Source organism: Callionymus lyra, chromosome 18 (genome assembly GCF_982586985.1).
Source record: "Callionymus lyra chromosome 18, fCalLyr1.hap1.1, whole genome shotgun sequence".
In the NCBI taxonomy this organism is placed as follows: Eukaryota; Metazoa; Chordata; class Actinopteri; order Syngnathiformes; family Callionymidae; genus Callionymus; species Callionymus lyra.
Window position 1 is genome coordinate 19,209,879 of NC_141835.1, and position 27,416 is coordinate 19,237,294.

The following is a 27,416-nucleotide window of genomic DNA, read 5'->3' on the forward strand; positions in this document are numbered from 1 at the left end:
TTATTTGTTATTCGGTTCGTATAATTTGTTTTATTCTGTAATGCCACCAAAAATAATCCTGTGTTGTGTTTAAAACACTGGCAATAAAGGAATTCTGATTAAGATTCTGAAAAAAGTAGAACTTTGTATTTGACCTGTAAGATTCACCATTCATCAATGAATATTGTGTATTTTAAACGTAAATGTTGGATTACATATACAGTATAAATGTACGTGGACGTCATGTCCATATTGTTACTGACTGCGAAGCGCTCTCTAGGGTTGCCATGTTTAATAAATCCACTGTTTAATTCGCTGGAAACCATTCCTTTCATTCGTTTCTTTTATAAATTAAAGTTACCATTACATTTAAATGTTCAATCCTGAGAATTATTCATGATCATTAGAAGAACCTTATTTAGCTCTAAACACGATAACAGACGCTACAGTTTTTTTTCTTATTCTCGGAGACATGGCAACCCGGTTTAAAGCCACAGCCCCTGAAGTGCGCCAGTAGAAGGGACGCTGGCAACACGACCATCCTGCGCGCACAGCATCCCTGGATCTTAGGTATGTACTACTGCAGCGTCTGCCTCAATTTACACCCTAATTCACATTGTCATATAACTTGCTAAAATTTCCTCCATCAGAGTGTCACAAAGAATCGTATTATCTCAAACGAGTCCTCATTAAATACAGAGGAAACTAACTATATAAATAGGATTTTGTTTATTATACACCGTAGAGCTATATCTTGATCTTTTTTACTGATCAGTTTCTAGTCCTGTATTCTCAATTTGTGTTGCACTGGCACAGCTGCTCTGAGGTTTTACAAAAAAACACAGGCAGCATCAGTATCCATGGAGAGAGACTGTATTCTTCAATGCAGAGATGGTGTTGCATGGAAACACGATGGGACATGAACTGAATGAATTTCAAGGTTGGTGCAATGTTTCTGGAATAGCGCTTTAATATAGATGTTTTTCATTGTGTCTCCCAAAACAGGACATCGAGAACCGAGGAATTATCTTGCGCTCAAGTCATTATTTGGACTGATAACATGTTTTGAGTAAATGACCACAGACATCCAAAATATCTTCATCTATATGACGCTTCTTATGCTCACAAGACTTTGACTAGAGGGAATAGAACCAGAGCAGCCATTCAGCCGTCAGGCCACCATCTGAATGTAAATATGAACACCAACAATGGAGGGATTTTGATTCATCATGTCCAGGAACTATGAGGTAAGAGCATCACTGTTTTCTCCATTTCACAAATAGGCCATATCTTTCCGTTAAAGACAATAAATCACAGAAAAGTTCAATATTTTCTTAATGCACGCATAATATTAAAACAGCTTGGTACTTTGAATTGGTTTCTGAATTGTCCATATGATTAATCTTTACCTTCACACTGTTAACATATTGTCACTAAGCATACAAGTACGTAAGTAAAGTTATTAATTCAATCTAAGACACAAGCAGTATAAAGGAAAAAGTTATTTGCTTAGCAGTAGTGAGTAAAGCTGATGTTGGGGATCTCAGCACATTAATCATGAGCAAAGACAAGTTCCAAGCTTGAAAACTTTGGATTTAAATAGAAAAACAGATGTTTTCTATTTGGTTTTAAATGTCCATCATGTGAATGGCGAGTGTAAAGTGAATAATTCATATGTGGCTTAAGTTATTATGTTTCTAATTGTCAAAAGGAAGATCATTTATCTATTAGGTGTGGACGTAGACCAGCACTAATAGAGCAGAGAGAATGGATTTAATTTTCTTGTATCTGAAACAATGAAATATCCAATTGTTTTTAAAAAATTCTGTTGGCTTCTCTTCCAGCCTGGTCAATCAGTAGGGATGTTGGCTGCCGTGGAACATGGTCCCATCCTGTGCAGTGACTCCAACATCCTCTGCCTCTCGTGGAAAGGACGAGTCCCAAAGAGCGAGAAAGATAAGCCGGTGTGCCGCAGGAGGTACTATGAGGAGGGCTGGCTCGCCACCGGGAACGGGAGAGGAGTTGTTGGGGTGACTTTTACATCCAGTCATTGCAGGAGGGACAGAAGTACACCACAGAGAATCAATTTTAACCTCCGTGGACACAACAGTGAGGTGGGATTATTTCACTAAAATGTATTTTTTTTAATTCATTTTAATTGTCAGAAAGAAGCAACAAACGTACAGTGGAAAAGTTCACCTCAGGTTGCGATATCCTGTAAACTATATCATGTACACTATTATTTTAAATGAACAGGCTGTGTATTAGATTTCTATCAAGCCCAGTGATCATATGAGCCATATGGCCTTGTGTGATGTAAATGGAGGGGTCAGTATCAAAAGCGAAATTGAAGAATGTGAACTGCATCACTGATGAGTGGGCTACCAAGGACTGCTCATCTGGCATGACGTAAGCCAAAATTGGGCTACTGCTTGTTAAGGACAACAGAACAGAGTAGTCGGTCTCACTCCACCAATTTAGAAATTATAATGATAATGATGAGGAACGAATGAAATTGGCATGACTAGAGAGGATGCGCAATGCAGATCAGGAACAAGTTGACTTGCGTGGCAACCGCTCATGTAAAATGCCAAAAACGAAAGCAGTGCTATGCTATGCTATACTATTGGAGGGTACTGTTTGGGATTGTAAGAAATAGAGGGTAGGCTATGGTATAGTATAGGATGTATGGGAGGGTACGGTATGGGATGGTATGGTAGAGTCTGGTATGGTATGGTATGGTATGATAGGGTAGGGTAGGGTAGGGTAGGGTAGGGTAGGGTAGGGTAGGGTAGGGTATGGTATGGTATGGTATGGTATGTATGGTATGGTATGGTATGGTATGGTATGGTATATGGTATGGTATGGTATGGTATGGTATGGTATGGTATGGTATGGTATGGTATGGTATGGTATGGTATGGTACGTTACTGTTTGGGATTGTAAGAAATAGAGTGTAGGCTATGGTATAATGTAGGATGTATGGGAGGGTACGGTATGGAATGGTATTCGAGAGTATGGTATGGTATGGTATGGTATTGTATGGTATGGTATGGTACTGTTTGGGATTGTAATAAATAGAGTGTAGGGTACAGTATGGGATGGTATGCGAGAGTATGGGATGGGATGGTTTGAGAGAGTATGGTATGGTATGGTATGGTATGGTATGTTATGGTATGGTATGGTATGGTATGGTATGGTATGGTATGGTATGGTATGGTATGGTATGGTATGGTATGGTATGGTATGGTATGGCATGGCATGGTATGGTATGGCATGGCATGGTATGGTATGATATGGGAGGGTACTGTTTGGGATTGTAAAAAATGGTATTGGAGGATACGGTAGGGCATGGCATGGCATGGAATAGCCCAACACATCAGCCAAATAAACTAATGAATCCTTGTTTTCCGTCACAGAAATACTATTTTCTGCTGTTTCTGATAATCATGATTATAATATCTATACTATATTAGAGAGCCATCTGTGTTATTAAAAACTGTCTTGTTGTCTTCTAGGTTGTCTTAGTGCGCTGGAATGAACCCTTTCAAAAATTAGCGACATGTGATATGGAAGGAGGTATTTTTGTGTGGATTCAGTATGAAGGACGGTGGTCAGTGGAGTTGGTGAATGATAGGGGTGCCCAGGTGAGTGTTGAATCCTTGTGTTGAATATAGGTCTCTTTGTTTGACTGTCAAATAATATGGTTCTCGGTTACAGGTGAGCGACTTCACCTGGTCGCACGACGGCACCCAGGCTCTTATTGCCTACAGGGATGGATTCGTGTTAGTGGGTTCAGTGAGCGGACAACGACACTGGTCCTCTGAAATTAACCTAGAAAGTCAGATAACATGTGGCATTTGGACACCGGATGATCAGCAGGTACGTCCATGAGCTAAAAACAGATTTCACACTAGCGTTTAAATTCATTGTATTAATTTGATCTCTTTATTTTGGACAAACTCAGGTTCTGTTTGGTACAGCCGATGGTCAGGTCATAGTGATGGACTGTCATGGACGGATGATTGCACACGTTCTCCTACACGAGTCGGACGGAATCGTTGGCATGTCCTGGAACTGTCCAGACTTCCTGGTGGAAGACAGCACAGAGAGTGACACAGACTCTGATGACATTTTTATGCCTTTTGGTAAAAACAAACTTAAATATATGACTTCTTTTCTTCTTCTTCTTTTCAAATTAGGTATATATATACCTGACAAATGTCTTTTTGATTTCCTCTTTGCAGTGCGCAGAGTCAAGCCTTTGTTGACTGTCACCTTCCTATCAGGAGACATTAGTTTGATGAACAACTATGACGATCTCTCTCCTGCTGTTATCAACTCAGGGCTGAAAGGTACTTTGAAATATTTCCCAAAATAGAATCTTTAGAAAGACTCATTTAAACAACGCTCCTTCAGATGTGGAGGCCCAGTGGTGCTCACAGGGGGACCTTTTGGCTGTAGCTGGAATGGAAAGACATGGAATGACTTCAGATTCTGCCTGTGCCTCTATGATGAGAAATGCCTTGGTGAAGTTTTACAACATTCAAGGAGAACACATCTACACTTTGGAAACTCCAGCACAGGTGAGTGTAATGCTGCTCCTAAAGAGGACATTTTCTAATAATAAACAGAAATACCAGGTGTTAAATGGATGATGTAAAAAATAGGTTTAAAACCATGTATCTAAAAAAAACCAAACATGTATGCTTCTCTGTTAAATGATCTGGCTTTTCTACCTAGTAAGTAACAGAGATCACATTCTTTAAAACTGATCTAAATATTCTGGTTTTATCGCTTAAAATAATTCCTTTAATAACAAACTACAATAATGACTCAACAATATAGTAAGTAAGTACGTAAATAATAAGTATTTTTCAGAGCGCTTTTCAAGACCAGTGTCACAAAGCGCCTAACAATCAAAAAAGACCCAATAAAATAAATTCTTAAAAGGTAAACAACACGGAGACAAACACAAGAGTCTCATAAAATAAGGAAAAAGCCTGCACAAATAAAAATGTCTTGAGATGTTTCTTGAAGGAGTCAGTAGATACATCAAAAGCAGAGGGAGAGGAAGATCGTTCCAAAGCTTAGGAGCCATCAGTAGATTCTGATCCATAGACCTCAGAGCAGGGATGTAAGGCTGGATCAGATCAGTGATGTAAGGAGGAGCCTGACCATGAATAGCATCTGAAACTAAAGACGAGAATTTTAAAATGAATCCTGAAAGAAACTGGCAGCCAGTGAAGAGATTTAAGGGTCGGAGAAATGTGAGTTCTTCTACTAGAGCAGGTAAGAATTCGCGCTGCAGAGTTCTGTATCAGCTGCAGGTGAGACAGCAGCTCCCTTTTGTTAAGACAAAAAGATAAACATAGCTGACATCATTGTAAATAAAGTAGACTCAATCAAATATGGATCAATTATGATAAGCTTTATCAGGTAGTCAGGTATAACAGTAGTTTGAGTTTAATACTGTAATGCTGTGTTCAAGATCAAATGAATAGCATCATGTTTTTTTAACTCTTCTGTAATGCAAATATCTCTACCTTTTTTTTTAGAGACCCATCACCACCATTTGTTGGGGTCACAGAGACTCACGGGTGTTCCTGGCTTGTGGACCAGCTCTGTATGTGGTGCGAGTGGAACACAGGGTGGCCAGTCTCCAGCTCCTGTGCCAGCAGGGAATAGCCAGTGCTCTGAGAGAAGAGAAGGATGTAGGGAAACTAAACATGCCTTCCCTGCTCTGCTCCTACGTCACTTCAGCGTTCATACCCACTATCAAGGTGCGTTGATTGTTCCTTTCATCCGAGTCTGCTACAGCCACATTTTCCAGTGGTTTGCAAATTTGAAGCTTACACCATCATTTTTTACATTTAATAAATATAATCTTACTTTCTTAAGGTCAGTTTTTGTCTTTAACTTGTTATGCTCCAAACTCTTCACTGACCAGGAAGATTTTATATCAACAAATATTACACTTTATCTTACATTAAAACTGAGTAGCCCTTCATACCTATTTCACCTTAAATAAATAATGAATTGAATGGATATTATTTGTTCATGTAAGGTTAGGAAACTATAGAGTTGGAACACAACTGATTTTGGGGATAGTTTAAAGTCACAATAATTTTACTCGTACAAGGAGAGAGCAAATACAGATTATCATAGTATGTCCGATTAAAAAAAAAAAAAACTGTTCAGTGTGCGTGTTTATGGTCAAATTATTAATAATCCGAAAGGCAAAAACAAAAGTCACAACCGGAAAAACACAGAGAAGATAACTGTGTTTTTCCTGATGGCTTATCTGAGTAAACCTTGTTTATATCATTTAGATTCAATTCTGTTTCCAGCTCATATTACGCAATGGTTTACACACATGTTAATGTGTGTGGTTAAATAAATGTGATAACACACTCTAGCGTAGTACTTTTTGATCAATTCTTATTCTTACATCTCTGTGCCTAAATTGAACTCAAGCGCTAAATGTGGCTCTGAAGTCAATAGTTGAAGACACCTGACTTTGCCTTTACTCTGTATCTGTTCCAGCCACCTATTCCTGATCCAAACAATATCCGCGACTTCGTCAGCTATCCCACATCTGGGAATGAGAGGCTGCACTGCACCATGAAACGAGCGGAAGATAGCCCAGAGGCTGGAGGACCATGCTACACCCTCTACCTTGAATATTTAGGTGGATTGGTGCCCATTCTGAAAGGGAGGCGCATCAGCAAGTTGCGGCCAGAGTTTGTCATTATGGATCCCAAAAGTGACAGTAAAGCAGGTGGGTCTAAGTGTGGGTGGGATTTTGATTCATAAAACATTGTTGTTTTGGATTATGAATTTGAAACTGATTGGCTGAAATTACTTAGATGGAGATAGTTGGGAGATGGGTACAGGTGTCTGTTGCTATCAGAGTTAAGCCAATGTATGATTTTCATTTGATAATCCAATTTCAAGACATTCTACTTGAATTTAAATGTTTTTAAACATTTGGTTTTATTTATTAAGCACCATTTCAGGCAACTCTGGCACAGTTTCAAAAGTACTGGTGTTCATGTCGTCTTTATCCGGGGTAGGTTCAACAGCTTCAGCAGTGAAGTCAAGATTTTCCTCTCCGAAGTAACATCATCTGAGAAGCGTTCCCAGGCCAGCTTAGAGACATAGTCATAGGGAAATCGGCAGCTAATGAAACCTAAATGATACCCACCTATGCAGAGAAGTAAGATAGAGGGTGTAATGGATAAATGGTTATTTAGTCCAAACAAAATAACGGACTTGTACTGTTCCCAGAGAACCTTATAAGTCTTCCTCTCTAAGAATCAGTAAGTCCCTCATCATGATAATGTTTTGAAGAGATTTCACAAGTCTGAAATCTCGACGAACCAGATGTTACGAGAGTGGAGCCCATAATGGCGTAATAATGGTACAAATATAAATGACTTACTTACTTACTTACTTACAAACCTGTATGTTTGACCAATCACAGAGGAGTGGGTATTGTTATGTTAAACAAGATTTAATCTCCAGAAAAACAAATCAAATGCTCATGCACTTGTTCTAATGTAAATATTTCAATGAAAAGAGAGTTTTGTACAAACAGACACATGCTGATGATTCAATAGAGGTACAAGATACACTTAAATCAACACATTAGTTGACCTTTAAGTTTCTAGAAATATGTTTGTGTAAAGAATATATAAATTGTATGTTTATTGTTGTAAAATGGGATAAATGCTGAGATGTTTCTGGTTACAGAGGAGGTTTGTGTGAATCCAATGATCTCCTACGCTGACAGCTGCAACTGCTCAGACTCCAGTGATATTGAGCTGAGTGATGAGTGGGTGGGCAAGAAGTCTCCAAAGTTATCCAGAGGAAGCAGGTGAGAAAAACTGTTGACTAAATTTCAGTGAATTAGCTTCATAAAATCCACGGCTGGGTATACAAAAAGTATACAATGAAGTTGTGCTGTTGTGGCTAAGTTGCTGGTTCAATTACCCCGAAATTCAAATTTATATTCTCTGATTATCAACATGTGTGCAAATAGTCACCGTCTACAATGTGACAAGTTATTTTGCAAGCAGAAATACAATAAGATGAACTCTTTACTCTTTTTTAATAGGGATGCACCAATATCTACATGGATAATATTAAATTAGATATTTGTTTAAAAAAAAAGGACGCAAATAAATTGCTTCTTTTCATTAAAACACTTCTTATTTTAATTTATCTGCGAATTAAGGATACAAAAGAAGATACTTCTACTCATACTTATCTTTTATGTCCTTGGTCTTCTTATCAAATTTTCTAACACCAAGACTTCTAAATCCAAATTATAGTCTTGCTGATTTACTATATTTAAAAAAAAAAAATATAGTCTTCAAGAATAATTTGCAGGGGTCTTACAATGACTCAGCAATGATATTTCCTCGTAAATTTGCCTCATGTGTTATAATCTCTACCACTGAAAAAAACAGACAATGAGTTCTTGTTTTTTTTATTTCAGAATGAACATGGATTCAAGGAAATCTCCCAAAATGTCCCGTGTTAGCCAGGAAGGTCAACGTTCACCACGGTTCTCAATGGATGCTTTCACTGAGGTAATAAACTATGTTGATAGGTTTTATACTTGTAAACTTTATTGAAAAAAAACACCAGTAGAATATTATAACTCTAGTTCTACAAATATGTGCAATACATATTAACAGGTTTCATTTTGGGTTATAGCCCCCATTGAGGCAGAGGTGGAGAGAGATTTCTGGAGAGAGACATTAATCTTTCTCCACCTCAGCCTTCAGTCCTCAGGCACAGAGGGCATCGTGGTTAGAAAACCATTTACCACCAGCTGTAACTAGATCTAGGAACCATAGAGTTGCCACAGAATCACGCTGTGATGTGCCAGGAGAATCTGAAGATGACTTTCCTTCCAAGTCCACATTCGCCTGAGGATTAGGTTTTTGCATCATACATAAATGTTAAATGTATGTTCTTTATTTTTTACAGCACAGCTACCTAGCTCAGGTCACATCCAATATTTGGGGAACCAAGTTCAAAATACTTGGCCTTGCTTCTTTCCTCCCAGCCAATCTGGGTGCAGGTAAACAATAAAGAACACATGAAGTAACATGACTTTAATAAGAGTTTAACTTTCTGCATGATTTGCCACATTTGTGTGTTTCAGTCATTTATAAGACAAGTCTGCTTCATTTGCAACCAAGGCAGATGACAATCTATCTCCCAGAAGTCAGAAAGATATCACATGACTTCATGAGCCTGCCTGTGTTCAATCCAAATGTTTTCAGTGAAGATGAGGATGATATGCCGGGTGAGTACGTGATGGTATCTTTATGTACCATATCTCCAGTGTTGGAGAGTTTTTATTACACTGCTAAACACTTTGTTTTTTTTCACATTCACATTAATAATTTACAATTTGCAGTAACATGATGTATATAATAGTGATGGGTAACATGGCCTCATGCATGCACCTTTATGTATTGCAACTATCAGAATTGTTTTTTGCGACGCTTCGAGATCATAATCATAGGCAACATTTCTCGGTTAAATTTAGCTTAGTTATAAAAACGTGACAGAAATGGACCACATATATAGAATAAAGACAAAAAAACAAGATTATGAGCAGAATGTGAATCAATGCAAGTGTCATTTATCTGTGTGAGGAGTTCTACAATTACACAAAATCATCACTTTTGTGATCATTTAAAAACTAAAAAAGAATAGGAAACAAAATTTAAAAAGGATATTTAAAAGAAAAAAAAAGCCATGGCAACAGGAGGGTGTCGCCCCAGAGCCCTGCGCCACTGTGTATCATAATGACAATGAAATAGTGTCTTCATTTTAAAAGGTCACTGGGGCACTCTAAGTTTGAGAATAGCGCCAGGTTTCATTTAATTAGTCAAAGATGATAAACAGAGACTGTTGTTTAGTGACCTTGCAAAATTAAGACACTTTAAAATAATAACTCATCAGCTGTTTCAAGAGGGCTCATCCAACCATCACTACTTTATTCATATATACTCTTGGAACATAGCTTTCCTAATACTATACCATCATTCAAACTCTGATACCTCTGAGTAGGAACCTTTTCATTAAAATAAGTTTTTTCTTTTCTCAAGTGATGGGGGCTTCAGGGGTTGCAGGAGACAATCCCCCCTGCACGGTCAACATCCCCATCGCCCCAATTCACAGCCCTGCTCAGGCTATGTCTCCCACCCAGAGCATTGGGCTGGTTCAGTCCCTTCTAGCAAACCAGAACATTCAGCTTGATGTGCTGACCAACCCGACTGCTACAGCAGCAGCTGTGGCAGCTGCAGCAGCAGCCTCTGTCACTTCCTCAGACAACAGCAAGGATAGTATACCTTCACCATACCCAATACCAGCGAGGTATAGTGACCCTGGTCAGGCCGTATTTAACGGAATGGAGATGGGTCCTCTACTCCCTGGTACACTCCCTCCTCCCCCACCACCACATCATCCTCCACCACAGCCACACCAACAGCGATCTCACTCACTACATCTGCAGTCCAAACAGTTGCTCCAGATGCAGACACAACAGCAGCAACAACAGAAAATGCACCACCACCAACAGCAGCAGATTGCGTCTCAACTACAACTACAACCGCAACAACAGCTGCAACAACAGCTCCAGCAGCTGCACCATCAGCAGACGCTCCTCCAACAACACTCGCAACAAGTCAAGCAACAAATGCAGCAGCACCAGCAGCAGGCAGTTTCTAGCCATCAGCTTCACCACCAACAACAATTACAGCATCAGCAGCAACAGATGATTATGCAGCACGAGCAGATGCAGCAGCAGCAGCAACAGATGCAGCACCAGCAGCAGCAGATTCGTCAGCAGATCCAGGAGATGAGGCAACAGCAGCAGCAGCTTCAGCAGCAGCATCAACAGATCCAACAGCAACATCAACAAATGCAGAGGCAGCACCAACAAATGCAGCAGCAGCTTAAGATGCAGATGGTATTGCCCCCTCCTCCATCTAGCTACCCAACCATTGCTTTGCAACAGATTCATCTTCTTCCACAGATTCCTCCTCCACCTACATCTGAACCTGGACTAGAGAGAGATCTGGGGCATCTCCTACACCCTAGTCTACCAAGGACTCTTCCACCCTCTTTTAGTATTAGAAATGGTTCTGTGGAGATGAGAAAGGTGAACCCCCCACCACCATACCCAGGCACTGTCTCAGCAGCTGCAGCTACCGCAGCAACGACTCCTCAAACACTTGTCACTAACTGTGACAACCCAAGTCTTCTGACCCCTGACACATGTTTGAAAAAAGACGAGTTCTTGCTTCACCCTGTGACATTACAATATCCAACCCCTCTCGGATATGAGCGAATTACAACCTTTGACAGTAGTGGCAACGTGGAGGAGGTTTGTCGACCTCGTAGGCGTCTTGTTCGCAACAAAAACATGTACTCTAGCCATGGTATCAGTGGCTCAGCAACTCTTAAAGCTACATCATCCGACAGTAAAAAGGTCCAACTTCCTTATAGCTCAGCAACATTAAGTCGGCTGTCTGTTCCTAGATACTCAATACCCAGTGGGGAACCTCCCCCGTATCCTGATCCGGCTAATGCAGCCACTGCTACTCTTCCTCCTCCTCAGAGGATCGACAACAGCTTGATTCATGCCACCCTCCGCAGAGAACGTCGGGATGGTGGACTTAAAGTCTCACAGATGATGGAAAGCTCAAGGACCTTGCCCACCAAAGCTAAAATAAACAATTCATTGGCATTGGGATACCAGCAGAGGGTGCCGTCTGCGTTGTACACCTGTACACAGTGCAGCAGTAACAGCAGCAGCACCAGTGTAAGCGTCAGTGGTGGAGGGACAACGAGTAGTGGCATTGCTGGGGGCACTGTAGTAAGGCAGGATTTCCCTCCGGGTAAAGGTGCACATCACAGCACCATTATTGTACACTCAAAGAATTCCTCACCGCTGGCCTCACAGTCATCGTACAGTTTGATGAGTCCTGCTGATAATAACAGGGACCGCACTGTTTATGTCAACTCAGCTTTTACTGAAGATGAGACCCTCAATCAGAAGTGTCACCTCGAAAAATCGGTAAGCCAGCTGACTCTGGGTGATGTCAACCTGTCAGCCAAGCGTCCACCTCCCTACCAGTGGGACACGTCTACCGCGGGGGAGTTCTGGCTTAGTCCAGAGCAAACCGTGTTGGCTCCCTCTTCTTCCTCGCATAAACTACCATCTCTTATCATCAGTCAAGCACAACACTTGGACATAACTCAGCTGCCTTTTGTCCTGGCCAATAAATCAACATCCGGTCCAAACACAAGCACACTAACATTTCCATCAGGCTATCAGATTTCACTCACTCCATGCCCTCCTACTGTTTCTCGCACTGGACCACAACTACAGACTCTACAGAACCCTCCTCCAAATGAAATGTTATCCCCCTTTTCTCAACAAGATCCAAACCTTACGTTGTCACAAGGTTACTCCACAAATCTTGCAAATATCGCTTGTTGCCCCCTTCCTCCTATGTATCCAGGGGCAAGCTCCTGTGCTGGTCTTCAGCTGCACCCTGTTAGTCTTCATCCCTGGAACCCTTACCCTTGCCCACCCCCAATGCAAGATCCACCGGCACCACCTTTGCCCACTAAAAATCATCAAGTTTTAGAGAAACCAATTCTGTCCCATCCCCCTCCAACGGCACCACCTCCTGTGCCTCCTCCTCCTCTGCCGACTGAGCCACCACCCAAAAGTGCTCCGGAGGATTTGGCAGAATCAGCAAGCAACTTCCAAGAGCCATCATCTTTGACAGAAAGCCCAGTGCAACATGAGTCAGAACGTTTCAACAAGAAGAGTCGTAAAAGGGTAGACAGTCGAGCTGATGAAGCCAACATGACCTCCATCTCCGAGGGCAAGTCCAAAAAGGATGGCCGCACACTCTCAGACTTCAACACTCTCATTTCCAGCCCAAGACTTGGTGGCAGAGAGAAGAAGAAGCCGAAAGGGTCGAGGGAGCAGCTCAATAAAACCAAAAAGATGAGCCGGACCACAAATGAGTTCCAGGACAGCTCAGAGAGCGAACCAGAACTCTTCATCAGTGGCGATGAGCTCATGAACCAGAATCAAAGCAGCAAGAAGAGCTGGAAGAACAAGCGCAGCATGAGATTGGCAAGTGAGTTGGAAGAGATCAAGTGCCGGAAAGCCAACGAGAGAGAAGATCGTAGTCTGGGCAGTCAAGGGTTTGTCTACGTAATGGCCAACAAGCAGCCATTATGGAATGAAGCCACACAAGTTTACCAGCTGGACTTCGGGGGGAGAGTCACCCAAGAGTCCGCCAAGAACTTTCAGATTGAGCTGGACGGTAGACAGGTAGGAAAATCCTTTAAAAGTATTTAACCAAAGTTCGATTTTGGAGCTTATTTTTTTAATAGGCACACGTTTGGAATTAAAAGTTAATTGGGACTCTCAAATGTCCATCAGTCATAATGTCATTTACTTTCATATTTCTTCTGTAAGTGAATGAGCTTATCACACTTTCCAGGAATGTATGATTCTTTTTTGCGACAGCTAAGCATAGAACCATTATTGTGATGTTATTCATTTTTTTTATTTTTGGTTCCACCATGTACTGTATATTTTTTTTGTCAAACCAATGAATTCCTACAGTTATTTTATCATCGCAACATCTGTTTTATTTTGGTTTCAGGTGATGCAGTTTGGAAGAATCGATGGAAATGCTTATATTTTGGATTTCCAGTATCCTTTCTCAGCTGTGCAGGCGTTTGCTGTTGCCTTGGCAAATGTGACTCAGAGGCTGAAGTGAAAAAGTGAAAATAGAATCCTGAGTTATCATTTTTTTATCACTTCGTGAAAAAAGACAAAAAAAGCAAAAAAACAAACAGTAATTATGATATCATTAAGTGACTATAAATAATGTATCTGTGATAATTTTAACAAAATATAAAAAAAAAACTATCAGTTTGGTCAGTATTTTTTCTTTTGTAAGAAATAACTCTCTTAGTGCCATAAAAACTGATAGTGCCAAAGAAAATTGGAGTTTAATTTCAAACTAGACTTATATCTTTAAAAAAAAAAAGCCATATAATCTTTTTCAGAAATCACTGCTCTCTTGTTTTTTCGTCAATAGATGATCATACTTTGGCTTAATATTCGCAAATGTCTGTTACCTTTGTTGTAAGTTGTAAGAATTGTTCATGATCTTGGTCTTATGGTAACACCAGAATGGGCCATTTATGCTGTATGTACTGGGCTTAGCAGTTAAATCGAAACATACTGTATTCATGTCTCAACGTTCTGTCTTCAAGACTCCACTTTACACTTATAACATAAACACGGTGTGTCAGGTTTTGAGCTTTCACTAGGGGCCTTTAACCTGTGAGTTTGTTTACATCTGAATGTTACAGTCACATTATTTTCTATGCCAAATGTATTATTTTTCTTTATATATTTGGTTGAATTTCATAAAAGGTGTTATATTCTCCTTTTTTTTCTTCTTCTAATACATTTAAATACATTTTCGATACAAAACATGTGGTATAATGTATATAAAGTATAAAGTATGATATCGTATAATGTATTGAAAATAGAGTATCGAAATGATGCTTGTTACATATATATGTTACAGTTTTACCAGGTGACTTAATATTTATTTAATTTTTTACATTTAATTTAAGTAAAATGCGAATCTCAGTTGCTAAATAAACTACTTTATATGTTTTACATTTATGTTTACCTAATATATTTTACGTTATTAATGTATTCCTAACCTTATATATTTTACTCAATTTATCACTGCTCCACTCATGTTTATTGATATTTAATGAGGTTTCCAAAACTAGAACACTTTTAATTTAACTGAATACACACACATGTTGTTTGTTTTTTTGAAGATGTTTAATGGTCCGCATTGAAGACCCCTAAGTAAACCAATTAATGAACAAACAAGAAAAAGAAGACTTATGATGTCTTATGGATGCCTGGATGTACATGACTTTACTTGAAAATTGCATACGAGTGGATGTTGTTTTTTCCACTCTGAACAGCCAGTGCTGCAGAAGCTTATTTGCAAAAATAAAAAAAAGAAGAAGCTGATTTACACACTTAGTTGAGAGAAATTTACTTGAATGATTTGCTTATGTCTTCTATAGTGCTTTTGTAAGATAAAATGTTTACTAACTATATTGATGTTAGAGTTCATTACACCCTGTTTTATTAAAGAGATGTATATTTGGTGCTAATGTACAAAGAGACGCACATCGTTACTTATAACAGTTAATTATTTTTTAAAGTTTCATTTTAAATTTTAAGGACAATCTATCAGAATGTCCATAAAGAAATACATGTAAGTGTAATGCAGCTTCAGAGAATTTATTAAGAGTGTGTCAGTTATCATCAATCGTGCAGTACCTATAGTGAGTTGCTGTTTTCTGCCTCCAATATTGTGAAACAAAAACAAGGTGACCGTGGGTTTACTGACCTATTGACTGGCCAAATATGTAATAAAGAATATGTTCAAAATTCTGTGTTTTCATTTAAGTACACACAGTTTCAAAATACACCACACAACATTCCGCCCAAACATGCTTGTTGGCATGTAATGGTTTAGATAGTGGCTTCATTTAACTTAACATGATATTTTACCTCGACATCTCATAAACACACTACCAGACACGCACACACCACTGTTACTATACCGTACATCTCAGACCAGTCAGTGTTGTTGCGTGAAAGATCACTCAAGAACCTTGAGTGAAATTATTTGTCAATACACTACACAAAGATTTAAACATATCTTATCAACCACACACTCTGAGTGGAATCAGAAAATCCATATGTTAAAAAGTCCAAATAGGTTTGCCATTTTGGTAGAAAACACTGAAACTTTTAATATTGTGTGTCAATAAAAAACATTCCCTGGAAGTCTCAATGAAATCTGTTGATCCATTCTATTGACAAACAAGTAATCTGATAATTTACATTTACATTTTCTGAAACTGCAAAATCTCTCGAACCTGCTAATAACAATGATGAAATTACACTACGTTTTTAACAATTTCGTTTATGTTCCAAACAAAAATATAAACGTTTTTAATTTTACATTTAACCAAACCACGGTCAGCGGTGAAGCGATGGCTTTTATTTTGAAATAACCAGGAAGCGTCATCGATGTGGGCGGGACCAACAGGAACATGTGATCACTTGGTCCAAAACACTCACAGTCGAAGGCAAGAGGTTGCGTGGACGACAGTGGACTATTCCTTTAACAAATGGACTTAAATAAAATAAACTCAGATTCTGATCAAGAAGGTTGGTGTTTTAATAGTAGTTTCTATTATATATTTAAAACTTAGATTTGCTTTTTTTTTTTCTCAGATTTTTGATTAGTTAATGAGATTTATTACTAACTTTTTTTTCCCAGATGGACAACCTGAAAGTCCAGCACCGCCCCCGAGGATGACCCGCCAGCAGATCCTGACCCTAATATCAATGGCTTCTGTCAACTTCAGCTCCATGATCTGTTACTCTATATTGGGCCCGTTCTTCCCAAACGAGGTAACAATTGAATCCAGTCGAGGTTAATCTGAATTTTCTGAATAAACTACATTGTATACAACTCTTACACAATATACATGTTTTATGTTAATAATGGCCTTCATATGGTTAAAGAAAACTTTTACTTTTATTTAAGTGCATGAATTGCATTTTTAAGTAAAGAAATGTAATTTAAAGAAGTGAAAACATCAATATAGTCTTGTCATTTCTTGATATTGTGTATATTGTTAAGATCAAATTAATTAGCCGATAGAATGATATTTTAAAGTCTATATTACAGCAGATATTATTACAAAAGATAATTGTTTTTATTTTTTTCTGTCATGACTCGCTGAGTTGAATGTCTATGTCTTTATCTGATGCTCTTTACTACTCACTTTTACCTAGCGGGAGAGTAAGTAAGTAAGTAAGTGAGTAAAGGTTGTTGAGTTCATGTTTTCCAGGAAAGCTAAAATGGAAAACTGACCCAACAAGAGCCTAATTTGTGTTTTGTTGCCCATGTCGTATCTGGAAATGGCGCAGAAGAGATTATGACAATGCAGTTACACTTTTAATCAGACACGGAGAGCTAGAATTAATATTTTAATTTTGGGCACAATCAAGCAATGTAGCTTTTATCATGTGAGGAAAACAAGACTCAACTGTAGAGCTAGTGTTGATGAATAAACACGGTAAAATAAAATGCTGTACAAATGTGACAATTAATTTATGTTAAAACAAGATCATTGTTTGTGGAATTGAGATGAGTTTATAAACAACAATATGTTAATGACCTGAATCGTTTTTGAATTATTATTATTCATGGTTCATTCATCATTATTTTTCAGTGTAAGAAGTAGTGGATTGTGAATGACCGGATTAAAAAGATCTTAGCTCCCGACATATCCGATGATATATTATTTAAAGCAAGACAGAGGTTTTTGAGTGAAGTCAAGGCAACGCTTAATCATGCGTCTTCATCAAATAAAGTCACTTCATTTGTAAAGTATCCTTTGTTCTCTCTCTTGTTAAGATAGATTGGCTTATCTTTGATAATACAGCTTCATTATAAGTAAGTAAGTAATTTGTATTTATATAGCGCTTTTCCAGACCAGGGTCACAAAGCGCTTAAGCATCGTAAATATTTAATAATTCTAAATGCTAGATAATTAAATAAGAACTAAAAATGTTCAAGGCTCAAGTTAATTTTTAGTCCATATTAGTTTAAATGTTTTACAATGTGGCATCAATAACTCTCTTGTCGCAGAGACATTTTACAGAAAAGTCCTTTTCAAAACCCGAACATTTTTTTTAAGTTGATTCTTAACTCTTTGTTTATACGTTAATGATTAATTCAACAGCATCAAACTTTGGCTCATTCACTTTCCTGAATCAACGTTAAAATGTAGATGATTAATAAGATAATACAGTAAGTGTGTTTCTTGAAATGCTTTTTTTCTGAAAAATAAATTATTTCATCTGATGGAACAATTGCTTATTTAAACTGGGTTTGATTAAGAAAGTAAGTTCTTGTTTAAGTTCAGCCATTCTAGGTCAACTATAAACATTAAACCATTTTTTGGAAAGTGAGCTACCCAGCGTGCACAATGATAATTGAGTATTCAGTAACCACACTGACCCATCAGGTGTAAAGTATAGTAGATTATTGCCAATTTGTAGATTTACATCAACTTTTTCAGTGTTTCCTTCAGTTAATTAAAAAAGATTACATTGATTTAAGTGAATTATATATTAAAGAACCTATATTTAAATTATGATGGTGTTGATTCTCTTAAATGGCACCACTGTGTCTCATTTTTATATATTATATAAATTATATATTATATATATATACTGTATATATTTTATGAAGCATTACACTGTATCACAAAACTGTTCAATCTTTGATTCGGTATAGAATAATAATAATATTTTTATTTATATCGCACTTTTTAAACCGTAGTTAAAGGTGCTTTACATAAAAGCAAACAAATATAGTTAAAAGTGACACAATCTATTAAAACAGCACACATTCCATTCAAGGAAAATATTATTAAATAAATTGATGAAAAACACTGAAAATATAGAAGAGTAAAAGCCCATTGATGAACCCAAGGGTTAAGGGTTAAAAGGTGAAATCACACAAAAGCTAGTCTGTAAAAGTGTGTATTTTTTAAAGAGATTCAAAAGAAGGCACCGACTCAGATATGGTGAGGAATGTAGTTGAAAACATAATATAATTAATTATTCTTGACTGCGACCTTGTGGTAAAATTTGAAAACACATATTCCTCTAGAAATACAGTTCTGCTGAAACAGATTTTGACAGGGAATTTTAAATTGCACTTGGTATTTCCTATAACTTTTGAATAGGTTTTACAACCAAAAATAGTTATCTTAAATGACCTCAATTTTATCGAACTTGGAAACGTCGTGCGGTCAATACACTGACACGTGCAAGATCTATAGGCCTTGGTTATATATTCTGTATTAGTTATTATGTTCTTGTTAAGTAATACGAAAGTAGAAAGTAATGAGAAAAATTTGGTTAATATGTAGTATTATTTGATGTATTCGATTGTATAATTCTAAATATGGGGGCAGGAGTGGAGTGAATAGATGATATTCCATGTTAATCTTTGTATCCTTTTCTTTGATCTATGTTCTTTATCGTTAGACTTAGATTGTGTCATCTTACCCTTTTTTTATAGAAACTTTGTTCTTGGTTTTTATGAATCTATCCATCCATCCATCCATCCATCCATCCATCCATCCATCCATCCATCCATCCATCCATCCATCCATACATCCATCCATACATCCATCCATACATCCATCTAAATACAGTTTTTGTTTAATTTTTTAAATAATGGTATGCAAACTACACTTTGAATCTTTTTCTAAATATATAGATACTATTCATGGTTACATATGAACTTTTCACTATTTATTCTTTCCCTTATCTAGGTTGCATGAGGCTGCAATTGCTTGTTATAATCAATGATCATGTGGTCTTAGTCCATAGGCCATGAACAACTACAATGAATGGATCTTTTTATGTGACTGCGGGTCTTTGAAAGGGTCAGCTGGGGCAGTAAATCAGGAGCCAAGATTATTCAACTGTCATCAGTTGGCAATTTAAGATACAAGCAGTAGTAGGTAAAATGAGTGAAGTTCGTTTTCCATCTTTTATAGGCATTAAAGAAAGGTGCCAGTCAAACTGTTATTGGTCTAATATTTGGCTGCTATGCTGTCTGCAACCTAGCTGCTTCATTGGTCCTGGGCAAATATGTAAGTATAATGTCAAAATGGATAACCATGGTTCATTTTAATGGATACAATTGTTTATGTAAATAATTTATTTTTCTTTGGATCAATCACTTAAATGATACCAGGATATTTCACTGAAAAACATTAGTATTATGTTATGGAAACAGATGCTTAGTGTAACATGTATTGTATTGTTTATTATTATTAATAATACTTTCATTATTATTTAATTTGTTTAGAATTCATTACTTTTTTTATTTAATTGACAACACTTTTCATGTAAAAAGGATTCTGTTTTCCCTTTTCTTTAAGATTGTTAGAATTGGAGCCAAGTTGATGCTCATTGGTGGATTATTTGTTTCGTCCGGATGCACTATTCTCTTTGGGTGAGTGAGCCAGCCTGAATTTTGATAAGGACCGATAGAATTATCACAATCATTTTTAGGATTGCTTGTATTCATCCTCATAAAGTTAGAATACTACTGTACGTATGATGATGTTTAAGACACAGCGAAAAAAAAAAAAAAATCACAATTGGAATGTGGCAAAAGGTCCTAAATGAATAATAACTAATGTAGTAAAAGTACAAAATGAGTCAAATAAAAGAAGAGACAAAAGAACAAAAAGGAGAACAAGTAAGTAGGTATGTAAAGGTTATTTGTAAAAGCGCCTTTCTAGATCAGGGTCACAAAGCGCTTTAACAATCAAAAACAATATACAGTTCAAATATATACTTTAAAAGGCCAAGACACAGAAGACAAACACAGGAGTCCCAGAAAATCAAGGAGAAGCCTGCACAAATAAAAATGTCTTCAGATGTTTCTTGAAGGAGTCAGTAGATCATCAAACAAAGAGAGAGAGGAAGATCGTTCCAACGTTTAGAAACAACAGCCTGAGAGGGTTTCTCTCCTCTGGTCCAGAAGCGTGTTCAGGAACCAACAGTAGATTCTGATCCACAGACCTCAGAGCCCGAGCTGGGGTGTAAGGCTGGATCAGATCAGTGATGTAAGGAGGAGCCTGACCATGAATAGCTCTGAAAGTAAGAACCAGAATTTTAAAGTTGATCCTGAAAGAAACTGGCAGCCAGTGAAGACTTTTAAGGATCGGGGAAATGTGAGTTCTTCTACTACAGAATTCTCGCTGCAGATTTCAATTAACTGCAGGCGAGACAGCTCCTTCTTATTTAGACACAAAAATAAACTGTTACAATAGTCTAAACAAGAATACACATCAATCAACTGCAAATGTGATGTTGCTGGTGATCGAAGAAGATATTGTGCCACTGTCAAACATGGCATATACTATGAAATAACTAGTATTTTTGAGTCCCACACATCATTTTTTGTGACGTGAAACAATATTTTTATGATTCTTGTAGGAATTAAATTATCTTTTTCGTTCACCTCAACAGTCTTCTGGACAGGATCCCCTCGGGAACTGCTTTCATCACGCTGTGCTTCATAGTCAGGTCTGTGGACGCTGTGGGCTTTGCGGCTGCGATGACCTCCTCCTTCGCTCACACTGCAAAAATCTTCCCTAACAATGTGGCAACTGTTTTGGTGAGTGTCGACAACATAAACACGTCTGGCTGACATGTTGTTTCCACATTCAAATCACGAGCACAACTAAAAAGCATTGTAGTGCGTTTTGGATTCTCAATCACAAGTGAACACATGACCATCGTAATAGTTTACCTCAGGGGTCTGCAGCCTTAACTATCTAGTAAGCCATTTGACCTCTTCCTCACCAAGTTAACCTGAAGCAACAAACCTTTCTCAAACGAACTTAACTCTCATACACGGATGAAAACACGAGCATGGATATTCTTTGTTTGAAAATATAAAGGTCAATGAGGACATGCATGAAAACAACTTAATCATTAGGACAACAATAGGTTTTGCTTCTGCTGGTTAAAGGAATGTTTGGCAATGAATGACAGAAACACGTTATTCTAATCCAATATTAAGTCACAAAATTATTATATTCTTATTCTCTTTTACATGCTTAAATGGTTCCAATGAAAATACAGTCAATATAAAAATTGGGTTTTGATTTAAATGGTCTTTATCCATGTTATTATTTACTCCTGCTTGTTTACATTTCCTATTATTCTTATGTAGAAACTATTCTTATACTTCACCTTAGTACCCTCTAAAGCAAGTATTTGTTTTGTCATTACCATAAATCGTCATATTAATAAATAAATAATGAATAATGAATCAAAATAAAAGACATTACATTTATTAAACAATATTCGTGATCCGGATAGAAAGGTTCTTTGTCACTTCCTTCTGCTTAATGTCTTTACATTTTAACGTTGGACTTCACCTTATTTTCTAGGGTAGTTTGGAGATTTTCACAGGTCTTGGTCTCATCATGGGTCCACCGGTCGGGGGGTGGTTCTACCAGGCTTTTGGATATGAAGTTCCCTTCATGCTTCTTGGTTGCTTTCTCTTGGTCATGGTTCCTTTCAACATCTATATCCTCCCAACCATCGGTATGAGTTCTTAAAGTACCTCAAGTTTAGCATTAAAAGTAGTTTGATGATTTGTGTGTGCTTCCTTTTAAACAGAGGCAGATCCTTCCAAAGATTCCTTCTTTCGTCTCCTCAGCCACGTTAAAATCTTATTGATCTGCTATGTAATATTCACTCTCAGTTCCAGTCTTGGGTTCTTGGACGCAACGTTGTCCCTGTACGCCATGGATAAGGTAAAGATTTATGTAAAATGTAGAATTGTTCTCCACTACTGTCATTCTCCATGATATTGTCTTTATCTTCTGCCCAGTTCGGTCTCTCACCCGGATATGTAGGACTCATCATGCTTGGGCTGTCGCTCCCTTATTGTCTAGGCTCACCGGTGATGGGCTACCTCACTGACAAGTATCCTGTGAGCATTACCATATTTCACATCACATTTCTCTGGATATTGTTGGGACTGAAGATCAAAAAAGAAAACTAAACTATGCAGAAATTAATCCATTTTTAACTAGAAACTGTTCATTGAATTTGTCATTCATTGAAATGCTTTAAATCAGGTGCTTCGTTCCTGGTTTGTGGTAATTGGAGCCTTCTGCATAGCACTAAGTTTTCTTCTACTTGGTCCTGCCCCCTTCTTGCACATCCCAAGGTAAGAAACGATTATTTTACTTTTCACTTTTTTTATTTAGAAAGAACTTCTTTTTTTAATTTACAAAGTAGATTCTGATCCGATAATCACAAAGCCCCTTAAGGAAAACGTATAGTCACCTCATTGAATGACTGTTTCATGGTTGGTCATAATGTTATGATCAGGTCTTTCTATGGGTCACTAGCCTTAGTAATACGTTAAATTCATCTCAGACGCTGATCAAATCCTTGATATCGATCAATAATGGACCAGGATTTTATTAGACAATAATAGGAGATAAAAAAAACAGAAACCTTCAAGAATACTAGAGGGAATATCTTGTTCTTGAATAGGAAAATACTTTTAAAGGATACAAAGAAATTATGTCAAATAATTCAATAACTAAGTACTAAACTAAACTAAATTGAATTAATTAATCATTTCCAAGTTTTATTGAATGTCATTTATTATAAGAGTAGACAAGACCAAGACAGGTTTTTGGCAGTTTTTTTTTTATTTTAGTCTAGTTCTAATTTTGTCTAGTCTTCATTGTTAACTGTTGGGTTTTTTTTCAGACACACACTGTGCATTTTCTTTTAAATCCACAGTTTTTATTCGTCAAAAAGTCTGAACATTTTATTCTTGTTTTTTTTAAATAAATAAAATTCACATTAGTCTGGATCACATCATGGAATTAAATGTTTAAAGAATATTCCATACTGTGTTCTGTTTAGGTGAGTAGAAAGGTTTGTCTCATGTGTATCGTTAAAGGAGCATAAAGATAAGCACCATCCATTATGCTGCAAGACCACTATTATTGCCCGAGACCGGGCGAGATAGAGAAGCCAAGACAAGGCCAAGACCATGAATAAGGCGTCATGTGTTGTTATTAATTGTTATCACTTAATGTTTCTTCAACACACCACATGATGTTTTGATGCTATATTCTATGTCAAACGCTTTTTTCCTAATTTTACTCATGTAAGCCAACACTCTTCACATTCCAATGCAGTCTTCCTGGAAGACCAGTTTTTATCTTATCAGATTAAAGTCTCTCTTAGATTTAATTTCAACCTTTTATCCTTCAAAAATTACTCGTAATTTGGCTGTTTTATAAATATTTTGAGCTGTACATAATAAAGCCAACAAACACATGACTTTTCTTAACATTGTCTATTATAAAATCACTTTTTAATTTTATTTATAATTCCATTTTGCTCAAATTACCTCTTACATATCATTACTGTGTTTCTTAAACCTTCATTTGAACAAAGTTATTTCTATCATCTGAAAAGAGAAACAAGAAAACAAATAAGATGTTGGGGTTTCTCCTCTTATATACTTTTTCTTTTTAAGTTTATGGATGTAAAAATAAGTTGGTATATATAATATATAAACATATTAAATGTTGTTTTTTTGGTTTTATTTTATGCAAAGTTACAATTTTTAATCATATACTTTTGGCAATGAATAGCAGGAAAAGTCTTACCAAGCATGTTTAAAAGGAAAATAGATATTAGACACAACTAGGGCCAAATCAAGTTCAAAACAAATGACTTCTAATAATATGTGAAGAAGATGAGGTTATAAACGCTTGAATGTGATTTTTTGCAGCCAGCTTTGGCTGCTTATCCTCATGCTCAGTGTAATTGGGTTTTCCCTTGGAATGACTGCGATTCCAACTTTCCCAGAGATCATCACATGTGCATAGTGAGTAAAAAATGATTTTATTTGTTCATGACAAGTATTAATGGCACAACGTAAGAAATAACAATTCTCTTCTGTCTACAATAAATCTAGCGAGCAAGGATTCCAAGAAGGACTAAGTACCCTGGGAATGGTTTCTGGACTGTTCGGGGCAGTCTGGTCTCTGGGGTGAGTCACTTTGGCATTTTGGCCCATTTCTTTGACCATGTGTTATGTAATATTGCAGTGAAATTAATGTCTAATCTGTTAATTACTATTTGTGTGTCTTTATTTGGTAAAGTAAGATAAGTTATATATTTCATGCTTTATAATTGATGTGTTACTAACTTGTTAACAATCATAATCCTTTTGATACATGCGTCACAAATCATTCTGCAGTTCATTCTTTCATTTATTGTTCTCATCGTAGTGTGAAGGGGTTTAAAACAATATTATTCAACTTACTTTGTGTGACCTTTTCACCCACTATTATAAGTGAAATGTCGTTTAATTACAAGGATGTTCTATGGACCAACTGTGGGTGGTATCATCACGCAACATCTGGGATTTGAGACGGCTGCTGCGATACAAGGCGCCCTGTCTTTATTGGCGGTGAGTGTCATTGACTGCTGGCTAGAGAATGCATAGAAATCATGAAAATCATCATCATTCATCGATTTAAGAGTTGATTTCAGAAATTAAAACCTAATTTTCCATGGGGTTGACATGTTTGACAGTTAATGTGACCACATCCCTATCTTTTATTCTCAGGCAATAATGTTGGCCGTGTATTATAACTGTCATCCACAACGACCACGGTAAATACTTTATGTTCTTTCCATAGTGTTTTGTGCTATTAATGTATATTAATATATGTATATTCTCATTTTACAAAACATTGATTAATATTGTTCTTTTTTATTTTAGATCGCAAAGAAGGCAGACAACACAAGATGAACGTGATGAAATCACCCCACTGATCGAATGAAATTATTATTATTATTTGTATTTATTTTGATGATAATAAGAGCAACTGCTGTGTGACTTGATAAGTTAAATCTTGTTTATAAGTTTATTGTTGCCATTTTAACGTGTAATGTTGACTATTGTTATAAAGATATGAAAACATTTGTAAAAATGTTGACAGAGTTCAACAATCGGACAGAAAAAGATGGATTAAACAATATTTTGTTCGGTTGAGCTGCAGCTCTAAGGTTCTTAGTTCATTTTACGTCACAAGATTACAGAAATGCTGTAACATGCCAAAAATTGCTGATCAGATTAGTGGTGAAGTGCCTTTTTTTGGACTGCAACGCAAGTTTTATGAAGCTAAATAGAAATTAGTGTGTGAAGATTTTTAAACATAACCTGTGTGTAATAAAACCTTTTTTCTATTTCAATCAAATCATGTATTGCATTTTCTCAAAAGTTATATTTTGAACAACGTATCACTTTGTCAATAAGAAGAGAAAGAGAAGTCTCTTACCTGAGTTGATTTCGATGGCATTTAACCGAATCATTTGGGTTGATGCAATCAGAACCTTTCATTGGTTTACTAATCTTCTATAAAGCCATATCATTGGTTCATTATCTAACTAGTAGAAGGCTGGTCCAATCAGCTGGACCTTCAGAAACATCGTTCCATGTAGTGCCTTATTAGTGTCTTATATGAAATGTCTTTTATGAATATATACCAGCCTATATTAAGTTGTTGTTTGATCCTTTTAAAAGAAACATTAATTGTAATAACTTCCTGAGATTGGGTAAAATTCGCAATGTAATTTCAAATATAGTTTACTCTATTAATGAAATTAATTGTTAATATAATAAAAAACATTTGAATAGTTTTTCTTAATTTCCAAATGCATTATGACTTTGCTGTTGATTTAGTTTTGCATATCCTAACCGTGTCGTATCAACAGGAACCAAAAAGTTCACTGTCTTTTATCAGGGATAATAATAACTTTGTAGCAATATTATATTTGTAGAAGGTGGAAAGCAACCATTAAAGTCACGATAAAGGAGGAGCAGGAGGAGACCCTCACGTTTGCCTTTATCGATGGGTTTTCTTTATTAAATATATTGTGCATAGAAGATAGACTTGAGCGTGACTGCAGAATGTGTTCTAATGATTGTGATGTCGTGCATGTTGTCTTTCTTTTTTATCTGTGGATTTGTTTGGTGCATTTGAAAATAAAACATGTTTTCTACATATTGTTGTAGAGATTAAGGTGATTTCCATTGAAAACATCTTTCCTCATCAGAGTTGTGGTACGAAGAATAATGTATCCATTATATTTATGTCTCTGTGTTTTATAAGTTATAATATACACATCCTTTGATCACAATGACGTAAATAAATTAAGGTTTTGAACACATGAACCCAACCAAATAATACAAATAATTAGTCATACATTTAAACAACAAAAAAATCCTATGTTGTGTTTTCAACACTGGCAATAAAAGTTTTTGATTCCGATTCCGATTATTAAAAAAAAGTCAAATAAGCAGTTTTAAATAATAAAATAATCGGTATAATATAATAGTTGGTAAAATAAGATAATAATAAGCTGTGGCAGATTTTGGTATGTTATATTAAATACTATATTGACGACGTTTAGTACGCTTAAAACTTTAAAATACTTAATTAATTAATTAATAATAAAACAGACTTTGGCATGGATTTACTTAAAAAGTGAAATAACCCGAATAAAGTTAAAATATTTAAAAACTTGGTGGTAATTGTTAAGAATATTTAAGTCTTATTCGAAATTCCGTATTGAAACGTTAAATGGCATTCAACTCACT

General features: G+C 36.7%; 2 protein-coding genes across 4 annotated transcripts; both read left to right on the plus strand.

Annotated features, from left to right (window-relative positions):
- The first annotated feature begins 494 nt into the window (after positions 1 to 494).
- tulp4b (TUB like protein 4b) lies at positions 495 to 13,833 on the plus strand. Of its 3 annotated transcripts, XM_087780508.1 has the most exons (16): positions 496 to 549; positions 985 to 1,226; positions 1,824 to 2,093; positions 3,498 to 3,626; positions 3,700 to 3,861; positions 3,947 to 4,127; positions 4,227 to 4,334; positions 4,399 to 4,565; positions 5,538 to 5,762; positions 6,526 to 6,760; positions 7,735 to 7,858; positions 8,483 to 8,576; positions 8,980 to 9,073; positions 9,158 to 9,301; positions 10,113 to 13,363; positions 13,701 to 13,833. In XM_087780508.1, the coding sequence occupies exons 2-16, from the start codon at positions 1,209 to 1,211 to the stop codon at positions 13,815 to 13,817; spliced, it is 5,319 nt and encodes a 1,772-aa protein (XP_087636634.1). In that variant the 5' UTR covers positions 496 to 549; positions 985 to 1,208; the 3' UTR covers positions 13,818 to 13,833. The 3 variants fall into 3 exon arrangements, with proteins under 3 accessions (XP_087636632.1, XP_087636634.1, XP_087636633.1); XM_087780506.1 differs by having other exon boundaries at positions 495 to 549; positions 3,947 to 4,334; XM_087780507.1 differs by lacking the exon at positions 496 to 549 and adding an exon at positions 870 to 919 and having other exon boundaries at positions 3,947 to 4,334.
- A 2,388-nt stretch (positions 13,834 to 16,221) lies between these two features.
- On the plus strand, positions 16,222 to 26,013 carry slc18b1 (solute carrier family 18 member B1). The gene is made up of 14 exons (XM_087780509.1): positions 16,222 to 16,321; positions 16,434 to 16,567; positions 19,741 to 19,836; positions 20,128 to 20,201; positions 21,227 to 21,374; positions 22,156 to 22,312; positions 22,388 to 22,524; positions 22,602 to 22,703; positions 22,852 to 22,943; positions 24,537 to 24,632; positions 24,723 to 24,797; positions 25,127 to 25,220; positions 25,380 to 25,426; positions 25,536 to 26,013. Exons 1-14 carry the CDS (start codon positions 16,282 to 16,284, stop codon positions 25,594 to 25,596), a joined length of 1,353 nt encoding a protein of 450 aa, XP_087636635.1. The 5' UTR covers positions 16,222 to 16,281; the 3' UTR covers positions 25,597 to 26,013.
- The last annotated feature ends 1,403 nt before the right edge of the window (positions 26,014 to 27,416 follow it).

What these genes read in the sequence shown, in the direction of transcription:
- tulp4b (XM_087780506.1), top strand. An exon ending in TATCAACTCAGGGCTGAAAG is followed by an intron (nt 4,335 to 4,398) that starts GTACTTTGAAAT and finishes ACGCTCCTTCAG; the next exon opens with ATGTGGAGGCCCAGTGGTGC. An exon ending in AAGTTATCCAGAGGAAGCAG is followed by an intron (nt 7,859 to 8,482) that starts GTGAGAAAAACT and finishes TTTTTATTTCAG; the next exon opens with AATGAACATGGATTCAAGGA.
- slc18b1 (XM_087780509.1), top strand. Translation starts at nt 16,282, where the DNA reads ATGGACTTAAATAAAATAAACTCAGATTCTGATCAAGAAG. An exon ending in CATTGGTCCTGGGCAAATAT is followed by an intron (nt 19,837 to 20,127) that starts GTAAGTATAATG and finishes CTTTTCTTTAAG; the next exon opens with ATTGTTAGAATTGGAGCCAA. An exon ending in CCCTGTACGCCATGGATAAG is followed by an intron (nt 22,525 to 22,601) that starts GTAAAGATTTAT and finishes TCTTCTGCCCAG; the next exon opens with TTCGGTCTCTCACCCGGATA.